The 12,802-nt window shown below is 41.3% G+C and overlaps 1 protein-coding gene across 1 annotated transcript in view; it reads left to right on the top strand.

Annotated features, from left to right (window-relative positions):
• Positions 1-12,802, top strand: part of LOC126169519 (synaptic vesicular amine transporter) — an 848,981-nt gene that overhangs the window by 428,353 nt on the left and 407,826 nt on the right. The window contains exon 2 of the mRNA XM_049920648.1: positions 4,995-5,143. Coding sequence (XP_049776605.1) covers positions 5,008-5,143 — 136 coding nt within the window. The 5' untranslated portion in view covers positions 4,995-5,007. The remainder of the gene's footprint in view (positions 1-4,994; positions 5,144-12,802) is intronic.

Here is a 12,802-nt window from a genome sequence, read left to right as displayed (position 1 = left end):
TTTCTGAGGAGGAAACGAGGAGAAAGTAAAAAGCGATTTACCATATTAACAGCACTTGTAAACAGAAGGTTCATTATTCGTCTGGGAGGCAAGAAGGGCTGAATGCAAAACATTTAACAAAGCACTTCCCCTCTAAGAGGTATATTTCACTTCTGAGATTAATTTAAGAAATGGACTATGTGATTTTTGTAAACGCAGTGTAATGGTCTAGAATGTCCATGCAGTTGCTGAGACACCAACCAACGTGTTACAGTGAATAATCTATTAATTGCGATTATAACAAATAATTTAATCCTTCTGACAGGAAGTAATAAATACTGTTCCAGAGCCGCCTCGGGTAAAAGCAGGATTGATCAGGAAAAGAAAGTGCCCAAAGACTCTCTTTTAGTTTAGAAGGCAGTACATATCGTTGTAGGGTGACCGGCTACCCTAACGATCAAGGCACTGCAAAGGCAGTGCCGATCAGTCAGAAACGGAGACACAATCAGTTTCTTTCAGCCCTGAGATTGGTAGTATTAGAAGAAGGAAAAACGAGAATGTATGAAATATTGATGTAGCCTGCGAAACGCAATCCCTAGCTCCGAGAAATGCCATTTGCATTCCTTCACGGCCCCCACTTTCGTAGCGTGGTAAGCGATCAAGACGTGGCCCGTATTCCTTATTACTGTTCTTGTATTCAGCACAACTTCTTATTCGCCGCTATTACGTTGCTCGAGAAACACTTTTAACTTTGGCTCTCGTGAAGTCTTATGAAAAATTCATAACAGTTTGTCCACTAGCTTCAAAGAATTTCCATGTATCAAGGAAACTAAAGCACTTGCTGCAATAATCTGTGACCACGTCAAGAGAATTATTAACTAGAAAATTGAAAGAGGCAACGAAAAATAATTAGATGTTTGGAAAAAAATGTTTCTAAAGCTTTTATTTTCGATAAACTCATCTCTGTTTTGCGTCTTGTCAACGTTCTCCTTATAAAGGGTCTTCCATTGACTTTTTTTCCAATCCTGTTCTTCCTAATACTTTTCAGTTGTACTCTGACATCCTCCTGCAACAATTCCCGTTATTTCTACTCGTGTTCTCAATAACGCAGTTTCAGTATAACAATGGTCTGTTCCAAACGTACTGTTCCAGAAATTCCTCTATAGACTCATCTGTCAGTATTAGGCAACAGTAGAACCCTTTCAGCTGCATCGAACATTCTTAGCCTGCATTAATCTGAAAGTTCTGATACAGCAAAATTCTTCAATTTCTTTACTGTCTTCTTCAGTTTTGCTGCTTATAGAGCCGACATTTTTCTTTCTACTGTTATCCATCACTTTCAGCTATTCATTGATTATCATTAATGAAAAGAAAGGGATTCTGTAAGAAATATTCGATTTCTTTCAGCAATTCTTGTGTGTCATCCAAACTTCCGTTGGAAAATATTATGCCGCCTGCGAAGCATATCAGTTGCATTTTTTCCTTCTATATTAACTATTCCTGCGTTCTTGTCACATGTTCTATTAACTGATATTGTCTGTTGTGAGGAACTGTCATAAATGTCTTCTTCGTCCGCTAAAGTATGTCTTCATTGTACACATATGTTTAAAATCATCCTGCAGCAGAAGTTTAGAGATTTATCTGCATCTGTAGCAGGTATCAATATCACACCTGGTACTAACGCGCTATATTGGCCTCCAAACGTACAGTTTCATAATCTTTCCGTTCTTATTTAAACTGATCATTGACACCGGCTGATTGATTTTTGTTGAAGGTTCAAATGGCTCTGAGCACTATTGGACTTAACTTCTGAGATCATCAGTTCCCTAGAACTTAGAACTACTTAAACCTAACTAACCTAAGGACATCACACACATATATGCCAGAGGCAGGATTCGAACCTGCGACCGTAGCGATCGTGCGGTTCCAGACTGTAGCGCCTAGAACCGCTCGCCCACGCCGGCCGGCTTTTGTTGAAGGATGCACTGCTTTTCATGCCTTGTTTGCTATACCCTCAGTGTTCGTTCTTGAACATTTAGGCTACCTTCGTATCGACTCGATACTACATCAGCTGGCTCTTTCCAGTACACTCGCGGAATAAAGCTTGGATTACTTTTATAATACGTATGCTTTTCTCGCATGCCTGATGAAGTGTCACCAGTGGGAGAAAGGAAGTGACGGAAAGTTGGATAACCGCAACCTGTAAGTTCTACATTATCTTACTGTCTGTCAAATTTATCGTTGTTGATTTTCTTTCAAACAGATTCAGTTACATACTTATCTATTAAGCGTTTAAAGCAGAGTGGATAGCAATCACTGAGACAAATGGAAATATCGCGTTGTTGTCTTAGATCCGATCCCTAGGAAAGACAGGTTCAGAGTTAGTTTCGACAAGTAGCCAAATGTTCTTGAGAGACATCGAGGCGCATGCCAGGTTTTGCGCCCCATTCTGAAAGACGAATCACCACAGATAGTGTCCTATGGCCACATCTCGTGACACAGTACATAGAGATTTGAAGTACACAATTTCCGCTATCTCTCCCATTGCGCTTACATTCAGTTGATGAAAATTTTAAGCACTAACTAATAACCGTAAATACGAACTGTGTAATAGTTAGTTATTCATATCAATACTTGTTGAAAGATAAAAAACTGAGGATGCATATACTGAGCCGAAAAAAGTCATGGCTTACCTCCTGATACCGTGTCGAACCTCGAACCTTCATTTGCCCATTGCAGTGCAGCATTTAGACGTGGAATGAACTCAACAAGTCGCAGGAAGTCGCCTGCAGAAGTATTGAGCCATGCTCCGTCTATCGCTGCCCATAATTGGGAAAGTGTTACCGGTGCATGGTTTTGTGCACTAGCTGATCTCTCTATTATGTCCCATAAACGTCCAATGAGATTCATGTCGGGCGATCTGTGTGACCAAAAATCATGTTCTTCAAACTACCTGCGAAGGATAGTGTCCTGGTGACTTGGCGCACCGTCATACATAAAAAAAACCCATCGTTCTTTGGCCACATGAAGTCCATGAATGGCTGCAAATGGTTTCCATGCAGCCGAACATAACCATTTCCAGTCAACGATCGGTTCAGTTGGACCAGAAGAGCCAGTCCGTTCCATGTGAAGTCAGACGACACCATTGTGGAGTCAGCACCAGCTTGCACAGTGTCTTGTTGAGGACATGGGTCCATGGCTTCGAGGGCTCTGTACCACTCTCTAAACCTACCGTTAGCTCTTACCGAGTGCTACCGTGACTCCGTCCAGCCTACATGAAAACGAGCCCAGGAGAGGCTTTGCAGTCGAAGTCATGCTGTTAGCAAAGGCACTCACGTTCGTCGCCCTCTGCCAGAGCCTATTAACGCCAGATTTCACCGCATTATCCTAACGCATACATTCATCGCACGTCCAACATTAATTTGTGCGGTTATTTCACGCAGTGTTGCTTGTCTGTCAGCACTGACACCTACGCAAACGCGGCTGCTCTCGGTCGTTAAGTGAGGACCGTCAGCCACTGCGTTGTTCTTGGTGAGAGGTAATGCCTGAAATCTGGTATTCTCATCACATTCTTGACACTGTGGTTCTCAGAATATTGAATTGGCTAACCACTTCCGAAATGGAACGTCCCATGTGTCTATCTTCAACTACCAATCCGCATTCACTGCTGTTTCTTATTTATATAAATGATATGCCTTCTAGTATTACAGGTGATTCAAAAATATTTCTGTTTGCTGATGACACCAGCTTGATGGTGAAGGATCTTGTGTGTAATATTGAAACAGTAACAAATAATGTAGTTCATGAAATAAGTTCGTGGCTTGTGGAAAATAATTTTATGCTAAATCACAGTAAGACTCAGTTTTTACAGTTTCTAACTCACAATTCAACAAGAACCGATATTTTGATCAGACAGAACGGGCATATTATAAGCGAGACGGAACAGTTCAAATTACTAGGCGTTCGGATAGATAGTAAGCTGTTGTGGAAAGCCCATGTCCAGGATCTTGTTCAGAAGCTAAATGCTGCTTTATTTACCATTAGAACAGTATCTGAAATAAGTGACACTTCAACACGAAAAGTAGTCTACTTCGCATATTTTCATACGCTTATGTCGTATGGTATTATTTTTTGGGGTAATTCTTCTGATTCAAAACGGGTATTTTTGGCTCAAAAACGGGCTGTTCGAGCTATATGTGGTGTAAGTTCGAGAACCTCTTGTCGACCCCTATTCAAAAATCTGGGAATTCTGACATTGCCCTCACAGTATATATTTTCTTTAATGTCGTTTGTTGTTAGCAATATTAGCCTATTCCCAAGAGTTAGCAGCTTTCACTCAGTTAATACTAGGCAGAAATCAAGTCTGCATGTAGAATGCACTTCCTTGACTCTTGTGCAGAAAGGAGTGCAGTATTCTGCTGCATCCATTTTCAATAAGCTACCACAAGAACTCAAAAATCTTAGCAGTAGCCCAAACTCTTTTAAGTCTAAACTGAACAGTTTCCTCATGTCTCACACCTTCTATTCTGTCGAGGAGCTCCTGGAAGAGCTAAAACATTAAGCAAATTCCAGTGTTACATTGTTGATTGTCTTCATTTAAACTTACGACTTGTCACCTGAATATGTTTTTTTTATATTTCATTTTATCTGTTTCTAATATCGTGTCATAATTTCATGTATTGACTCGTTCCATGACCATGGAGACTTCTCCTTAATTTGGTCCCACGGAACAATAAATAAATAAATAAATTCAAAGTCTGTTAATTTCCTTAGTGAGGCCATAGTCACGTCGGAAACCTTTCCATGTCAATGACCTGAGAACAAATGACTGCTCCGCCAATGAACTGCCCTTCTATACGTTGTAGTACCACTACCTATACAGATGCACGTCGCTGTCCCATAACTTTTGTCGCCTCAGTGTACCTAATCAGTTTCTTCCATTCTAGATGCACACACGCCTCTGCTTTCCCCAGACAGTACTGTAGAGTACAGTGCAGTATGTGTGTGTGTTGCAGGGCCGGGGTCAGGATGACGGTGGTCCAGGACTGCGTGGGTGGCACGCGCCTCAACGGGCTGCTGCAGCGCTGCCGGGAGTCGCGCAAGCTGGTGCTCGTCATCGTCGCCATAGCTCTCCTGCTCGACAACATGCTGCTCACCACCGTCGGTCAGTACACCCACACTCTCTTGTGGTTCTACCACCGCCTAGATCTCGTAGTCATTCAGTACCTTTGCCACATAGGGTGCAGGGAAGTGTGAAGGGGAAATCACCGTGAAACATGCAGGTTGTCCCAGAAATGCTGCGACTTACTTCGAGGTGTTGTAGAGGGGTAACGAATGTAGGATAGGAACCGGCCCACAATCGTTATCCAACGACCCTACAGAGCGTCGAAGTCACAGACACCGGCGCCTGCCACTAGGCTACCCCTTTGCATGACGCTTAAAACGACATCGGTAGAGGCAGCTGAGCAACAGTGTATAAGTATCTGTCCTCGCCATTTCGTAATGCAGAGTGTGACGTTAAATTGTTATTTACGCTTATTACATTAATCACATGAGATGGACCACTGAACTATTCCTATAGGGTCCACGGTACCACTCTCTGAAATTAGAAACCCCAGACATAAATCAGCAACTGACATTTATTCTCGATTATTTCTAGTGTGCAATAAACGCAAGGATAATCCATTCTATATGTGCCACTAAACATCAGTGTACTGTTTAGTGAGTGATACACTACTGGCCATTAAAATTGCTACATCAAGAAGAAATGCAGATGATAAACATGTATTCATTGGACAAATATATTATACTAGAACAGACACGTGATTGCATTTTCATGCAATTTGGGTGGATAGATCCTGAGAAATCAGTACCCAGAACAACCACCTCTTCCCATAATAACGGCCTTGATACGCCTGAGCACTGAGTCAAACAGACCTTGGATGGCGTGTACAGGTACAACTGCCCATGCAGCTTCAACACGATACCACAGTTCATCAAGAGTGGTGACTGGCGTATTGTGACGAGCCATTTGCTCGGCCACCATTGACCAGACGTTTTCAATTGGTGAGAGATCTGGAGAAAGTGCTGGCCAGAGCAGTAGTCGAACATTTTCTGTGTCCAGAAAGGCCAGTAGGGGACCTGCAACATGCGGTCGTGCATTATCTGCTAACAATCATTGGATCTCGACTAACGCGAGCAGCAATGTCGCGATACGATAAACCACAATTGCGATAGGCTACAATCCGACCTTTATCAAGTTCGGAAACGTGATGGTACGCATTTCTTCTCCTTACTCGAGGCATCACAACAACGTTTCACCAGGCAACGCTGGTCAACTGCTGTTTGCGTATGAGAAATCGGTTGGAAACTTTCCTCATGTCAGCACGTTGTAGGTGTCGCCACCGGCGCCAACCTTGTGTGAATGCTCTGAAAAGCTGATCATTTGCATATCATAGCATCTTCTTCCTGTCGGTTAAATTTCGCGTCTGTAGAACGTCATCTTCGTGGTGTAGCAATTTTAATGGCCAGTAGTGTACTAAACGTGACTCTGTACGCTGAAGCACCATAGGCGGGACAACTCGCAATATTGTTTTTCGGTGATTACGACTGAATGCCACAATCGTCGGTGGAGAAGATGGAACTAGGTGTTGTGTAGAAAGGCCTTGCTTCCTATGAATGTGATGCTCTGTTGCCGTGGTGGATGACCGTTTCAGAGATGGATTTTCATCCACGGTTTGTCGCCTGAAGCCTTCTAAAATCTCCAATGTTTTTCCATATATGTGAGAAAATAAACCGCAGACAGAAACTCACCTACAAAACAGTCATCCACCAAGGGAACAGAGTAGCACATTCATAGGAGACAAGGCCTTTCTAATCAACAGTAGCTCCCACTAGCGATCACTGGATTACAAACAATACTGCTAGAGGTTCCGCCCACAGTCCATCAGTGTAGATAGTCACGTTTGCTGCCGATGGGGTAGTCTAGTGGTAGGCGCAGTCGTAGACGCTCTGTAGCGTCGCTGAATGACGTTTCCAGACACGGGTCGCTATCCTCGATTTGTTCCTCAAGCCAACATCTCCAACCTCTCTAAGTTTGTCACAAAATTTCTGTTACACCCCATATACATGTATTGATGAAAACTTTTTGGGTTATCAGCCAAGCCAGGGCGTCATGTCGTCGCATCGTTTCGACGAGCTTCCTACTCGTCTGGATAACCCGCGAACATTTCATCTATTAAAATCGCCGAGGGAGTCTGCATTCTCATATACGGGCGAGTCACCTGCCCCTACCGCTATCGCTTCATCCAACCCTCAATGTTATATCTGGCTGCATGCGAGAATTTTAGAATTCTCTCACTCGTTAAGCCCAAACTGGTAGCCTTACAGAAAAATAAACAGGACCTTTTTGTAACAAATTTAATGTAAATAAATATTGTACCGTGAAACGTTTTAGCTAGAAACCATATACTCGAGTTTTTCACGAAAAACGTACGAAAGCGAGAATGAGAATTTCACGCTGCAGCGAAGTGTGCGCTGATATGAAACTTCCTGGCAGATTAAACCTGTGTGCCGGACCGAGACTTGATCTCGGGACCTTTGCCTTTCGGGGGCAAGTGCTCTACCATCTGAGCTACCTAAGCACGACTCACACCCCATCCTCGCAGCTTTTAGTATGTAGTTCATGACACTCCCTTCTACAACTGTAAAAGAATTTGCGACTGCTCGAGTTATTTCCCACAGTCGACCTTCATTGACTGCTCTTATTACGCATCGGTTTAGTTGAGCACTTAAACTATAAGGTCGAAATAAGTGCAAATTTTACCTAACAATTTTGTTGTATTTTAACAGCATAAAATTAAGAATTACATCGTTGGATGCGTCAGGCCTTCTGACTATCAAACTACTGTAGTAGTAACCGTTAAGTCTGGACCGAATTTTCAACGTTATTGGTTTCAATGTAACGTTTATAAATGTGGTTTTCCTTTCATTAACTTTACGATCACGTTTAAATTAATAACATTAACGAAGTAGAAAACTATATGGGTGGCGTAACAGCCCAATCAATAGAGATCAGAAAAGGTCGAATATCGGGAATAATTCGTGCAGTTGGAATTTTTTGCACAATGTTAGAAGGGAATGCCACGAACAACATACCAGAAATCTTAACTACTGAGTGATGCGCGTGAAGATGAAGGTGCGTTTGAAGGTCAGTTTTGTACGTTTTCCTCGAATAACTCGAAAATCATTGCCTCCAGCGAAAACATACTGCAGTACAAAAAGGCCCTGTTCATTTTTTCTGTAGGACTAATACAGTAGTTTCTGTATAGCGAGCCAGAGAATATGAATAACTCGTGCGTGGTTCACGAAGGCCAAATATAATATTGCATGACGCTTAAAACGAGATCGGTAGAGGCAGCTGCACAACAGTGTATAGGTATCTGTCCTCGCCATTTCGTAATGTGTACTGTGACCTTACATTGTTATTTACGGTTATTACATTCATCACATTAGGGGGACCACTGAACTACTCCTACAGGTTCCACGTTACCACTCTCTGAAATTACAAACCCAAGACATAAATCAGCAACTGACATTTATTCTCGGTTATTTCTAGTCTACAATAAACGCAAGGAAAATCCATTCTATATGTGCCACTAAACTTCAGTGAACTGTTTAGTGAGCTGTACTAAAGCAAAGACATTTGACTTTAGATACGTCTAACGGATACTACACAGCCAACAACAAATGGTAATGTGGGATTCTAAAAATTATTTTATAGATTTGCAAAGGTAACAAATAATAATAATATAATTCATATTATTATCATTACGAAGACAATAATGAAATAATTTTTGTATTGCCGTTTTCAAAATCAAATTGTCACTTTCAAACTTACTATAATACATTTCGACGACCAGTATTGGAGGACATTTCAAGTGGCACATAGCACCATGATCGACACATCGATATTTAAATCGAACAAGCTTCATTTTGACCGTCATCTTCTTCCTATAGCGCAGCAGAAGCGCTAGTGATGATCCGTTTTAAGTGTCATTTGCAAGTTTATGAACAGTGGTTAACAAGATCGAAATGGTCATATCTATGGAGGTAACTGAACTTAGCACAGGAAGACAGCCATTTCATATGAATCAAATGAGAGATTATTCTTTTAAAGAATTATGTGAACACTATACCAACAAACGAAGCGAATATTACCTCTTATTAGATTATCAGTAACTTTCTGCACGGGATTACCACAGCACATATCAAGTCTGTGAAGAAGATATGAACAAAATTTTGTGACAGGTAGCGGCGTCTGAAAAACATTTTCATATTTTCGAAACATTCATGGTCGCTTAACAATCAATATAGCTTTAAAAAGATTATCTTGTATAAAGAGATAGACACTAGATCATTAGCTGTATATGTGGTTACCATTCAGATTTATTAACATTTAACAGCTTTCTAATACCAGCCCATTATAATAAATTTACGATTTTCTCGTAAAACATGAGGTGGATCGTGCAGCTATCTTACTATGTACGTCAGAGTATAAAGCGTGTAAACGTCTGCTTACTCTTGAGGTCTGTGTACCTCTGAGCTAAATAAGAGAACATATTTCTGTAGGCCCATGTTTGAATGAGCTTGACTTAACATGTGTATCGGATTGTATACTTGAATTAAAGTTGATGAGGTATCTGACGGATTGCTACCAGATTTGAAGCTTGCACAAACAGATACGAATAATATCTACTTGGAAAGCTTCCTTTAGTGTGTAAATTAATAGTTTACCAGCGAAAACCTACATACAAATTGTTTATATTTCGTCAAGTAAAAATTGCTTTTCCTGTTACGGTGATACAGAAAACATTGATTTCCAATTTTTAGTTCCTGTTCTAAAAGTAATTGCTAACCTAAAATAATAGGGGCGAATAAGTTGCTCCACATTTCATAAATCTTGTTATTACAGGTTTCTGCATACGATTGTGTTGGCAGAAGTTTTTAAATACTGCTGCAGAGTATTAATAAATGAAGTGCTGTAACATGTTTTAAAATTAAGCATAATATTTGACTCAGTCATAAAATTTATCAAAGGCGAAAAACGATGATTTGCGGTCCTTTTCTTAATATTTTCTTGCAATAATGCCACTGTAGTAGGGAAGTGTACGTACAAAAGAGGTAAAACTGATTCCAAAAGCGAATTTGTGGCTCACACTAAGTCTAGTACTATGTGAAATTACACTGTAGTATCACTGAGCGAAACAGAGTGAGGTGATGTACAAAAAATCGACAGTAATAAATTTTAGTAAATACCTAATTAAAAACCCTGATGCCATAAATGAAATATTTATGAAAAAGAGAGCTCTGAAAGATGCACTTAAAATTTAAAAACTGGGGCAAAATGTAGGTGTAATTTTGTTGTGTTGTGAACAGGGTTGGCGCTCAGATTTAGACATTTCATTTAGTGTTGGAATGCTTATGTCTAAATCCACAATAAAAGCTTGAAAACTTTCACTGGTGGTACAAAACATTGATTTGTAGTAGAAAACGTAAGGAAATGCGTAGAGGGAATAATGATAAAATAAATTTAACTGTAAAGGCCACATTCACTTCACTTTCCTTGTTTGTGATTATTGTGAACTTTTTTAAGACTGGAGTGAACTAACGATCCATTTATTGTTTTCTACAGAAAATTACATGTTTCTATCAAATGTATGTTTATTTTATCCTTATGTTTTCTTGGAATGTCGCTAAAGCTTGATAAAATCACTGCTCAGAACGTACTTATTGAAATTGTTCACATATTTGGACAAATTAGTTAATGGAGAATGTTGAAATTTTATGCAGTTATAAAGCAGACAACGCCAAAGCGTAGCGGTGTAGTCACCTAGAATCAATGCGTAACTAGAAACATTACGTGTGAATGAAGCCTTAGTTACATGAAATTTGTGGGAAGACATAAAATAATCGGTCGATAATACATTGGAGAGCTTAACAGAGTCGTGGTAGCAGGATGTGCTTCTGATAAGGAAATTGTATAAAACAAAGAAATTACTAGCGCGAGCGGAAATAAAAGGCAGCAGGAAAAGCCGAATATCAGCAAATGGGAACTCTACTGACTGCAGCAGAGTCGGAGACTCATTCTCGGTTAGGGTTTTACAGTCCATAAACGCATCGAGAGAACAAGACGAATCCCCAAAACTCACAAAAACAGTCGAGTGGAAGAGATACCATGATATTCAGATATCGTGACTCCGCTTGGAATGACAGTGCTTTTGACGCTGCCAACACGTTTAATTCTCTAGCACGATGCCGTAGCAAGAACGAGAAAACGAAGTACATCAGATAGCAATAGAAGTGGAGGAGATGCCGAACGAGTGGAACGCCAGCGCTGACATGGCCGCGACATGAGCTGACGAAAGTCTCACCCACTTCCAGAAGCAACGTCCTCCCTCCACTAAAGGTGGCTTTTTGCCCTGTTTTTCAACCCGCGAGCTGTTTACAACGTCTTGATGTTTCCATTCGTCCCAGTGTGTTTCGTATTTTATTTACTTCGGACTAAGTTAGAGTATTTAATCATTACAAGCATTACTAGACTGTTGTGGCAGGAAAGAAAGTGAGCGACTGCTCAGTTAATCTCCATAGAGAGAGAGAGAGATTTTAATGCGTCATCAGTTTGCTCTGTGTGTCTACCTAACACCAAATGCATCTGTTTTCGTCCTGGCACTGGTTACGGATGGAATCACCTTGAAACTGGAAGAAGGACGAAGCGTGACGTGGGTAGCCCAAGAGTTCAGTAGTGTTCATAGCATTGTCTTAAGTGGATGGGGAGGGTTTCGAACCACAAGCATTGCTGCCCCAAGGAGCATGGTCACACACAGCAGCAGATAACCGCTATACTGTGCAACATGAAAGAAGGGATCCAAGCCAGACAGCATATGCAGTTGCATCCACTTATGACGGGACTGCAAAGCACACATTCCCACGCCCCACACTGCCATGGCGACTAGCTGAGGCTTGTCTCTTTGCCCGACGACCAGTAAATTGTGTTTCCTTGACATCCGCGCATCGATGACACCATTACCGATAGTGCCAAGACTGTAGTAGCGATGAGTGGGATCGTGTGCTCTTGTTGGTTGAAGGCAGATCTAGTCTGTGTAGTGATTCTCGAAGCACGCTCATGTGACGAGATATGGGGACACGTAACACCCAGGAACAGTGTCGAACATAATTGTCTTGGTGGTCCATGTGTGTGGAGGCATAATCTCACGTGCGCCTACAAACCTACAGGTATTTGAACACAGTATACTCAAAGATCATCATTATTGCGACACTGTATTACTCCCCCATGTGCGTCATTTCAAGTTTGCCTTCAACCCTGATATGGATGACAATGCGCGACCGCAAAGAACGACGCATGTGGAGAAAGTCTTCGAATGAGAGGATATTCAGAGAACGGACTGGCCTGCCAGTAACCGCGTCTTAAATCCAATCCAGCACCTGATACTTTGGGAAGACGTATTGCAGCACCTCCATATGTACTACGGACCATCCAGCAGTCCTGGTGGCAGAGTGGAACGCACTACCACAAAAACTCCTATATTTTTACTGTAGGACTAACAGTTTGCGCGTAACGAGCGAGAGTATGAAATATCCGTACGTGATTTATGAAGGTCATATGTAGAATTGCGGGTTGCATAAAACGACACCGGTAGGGGCTGCTGAATCGCATTGCATAAATCGGAATATGAATGGTGTAGATGAAACGTACTACCTGACTAAGCGTCATGTGGTTTGCGCTTTTCCATTCAGACATTCA

The sequence above is a fragment of the Schistocerca cancellata genome, chromosome 1 (genome assembly GCF_023864275.1).
Source record: "Schistocerca cancellata isolate TAMUIC-IGC-003103 chromosome 1, iqSchCanc2.1, whole genome shotgun sequence".
Classification (NCBI taxonomy): Eukaryota; Metazoa; Arthropoda; class Insecta; order Orthoptera; family Acrididae; genus Schistocerca; species Schistocerca cancellata.
Note: the sequence above shows the minus strand (reverse complement) of the source record. Positions and strands in the feature narration are given on the sequence as shown.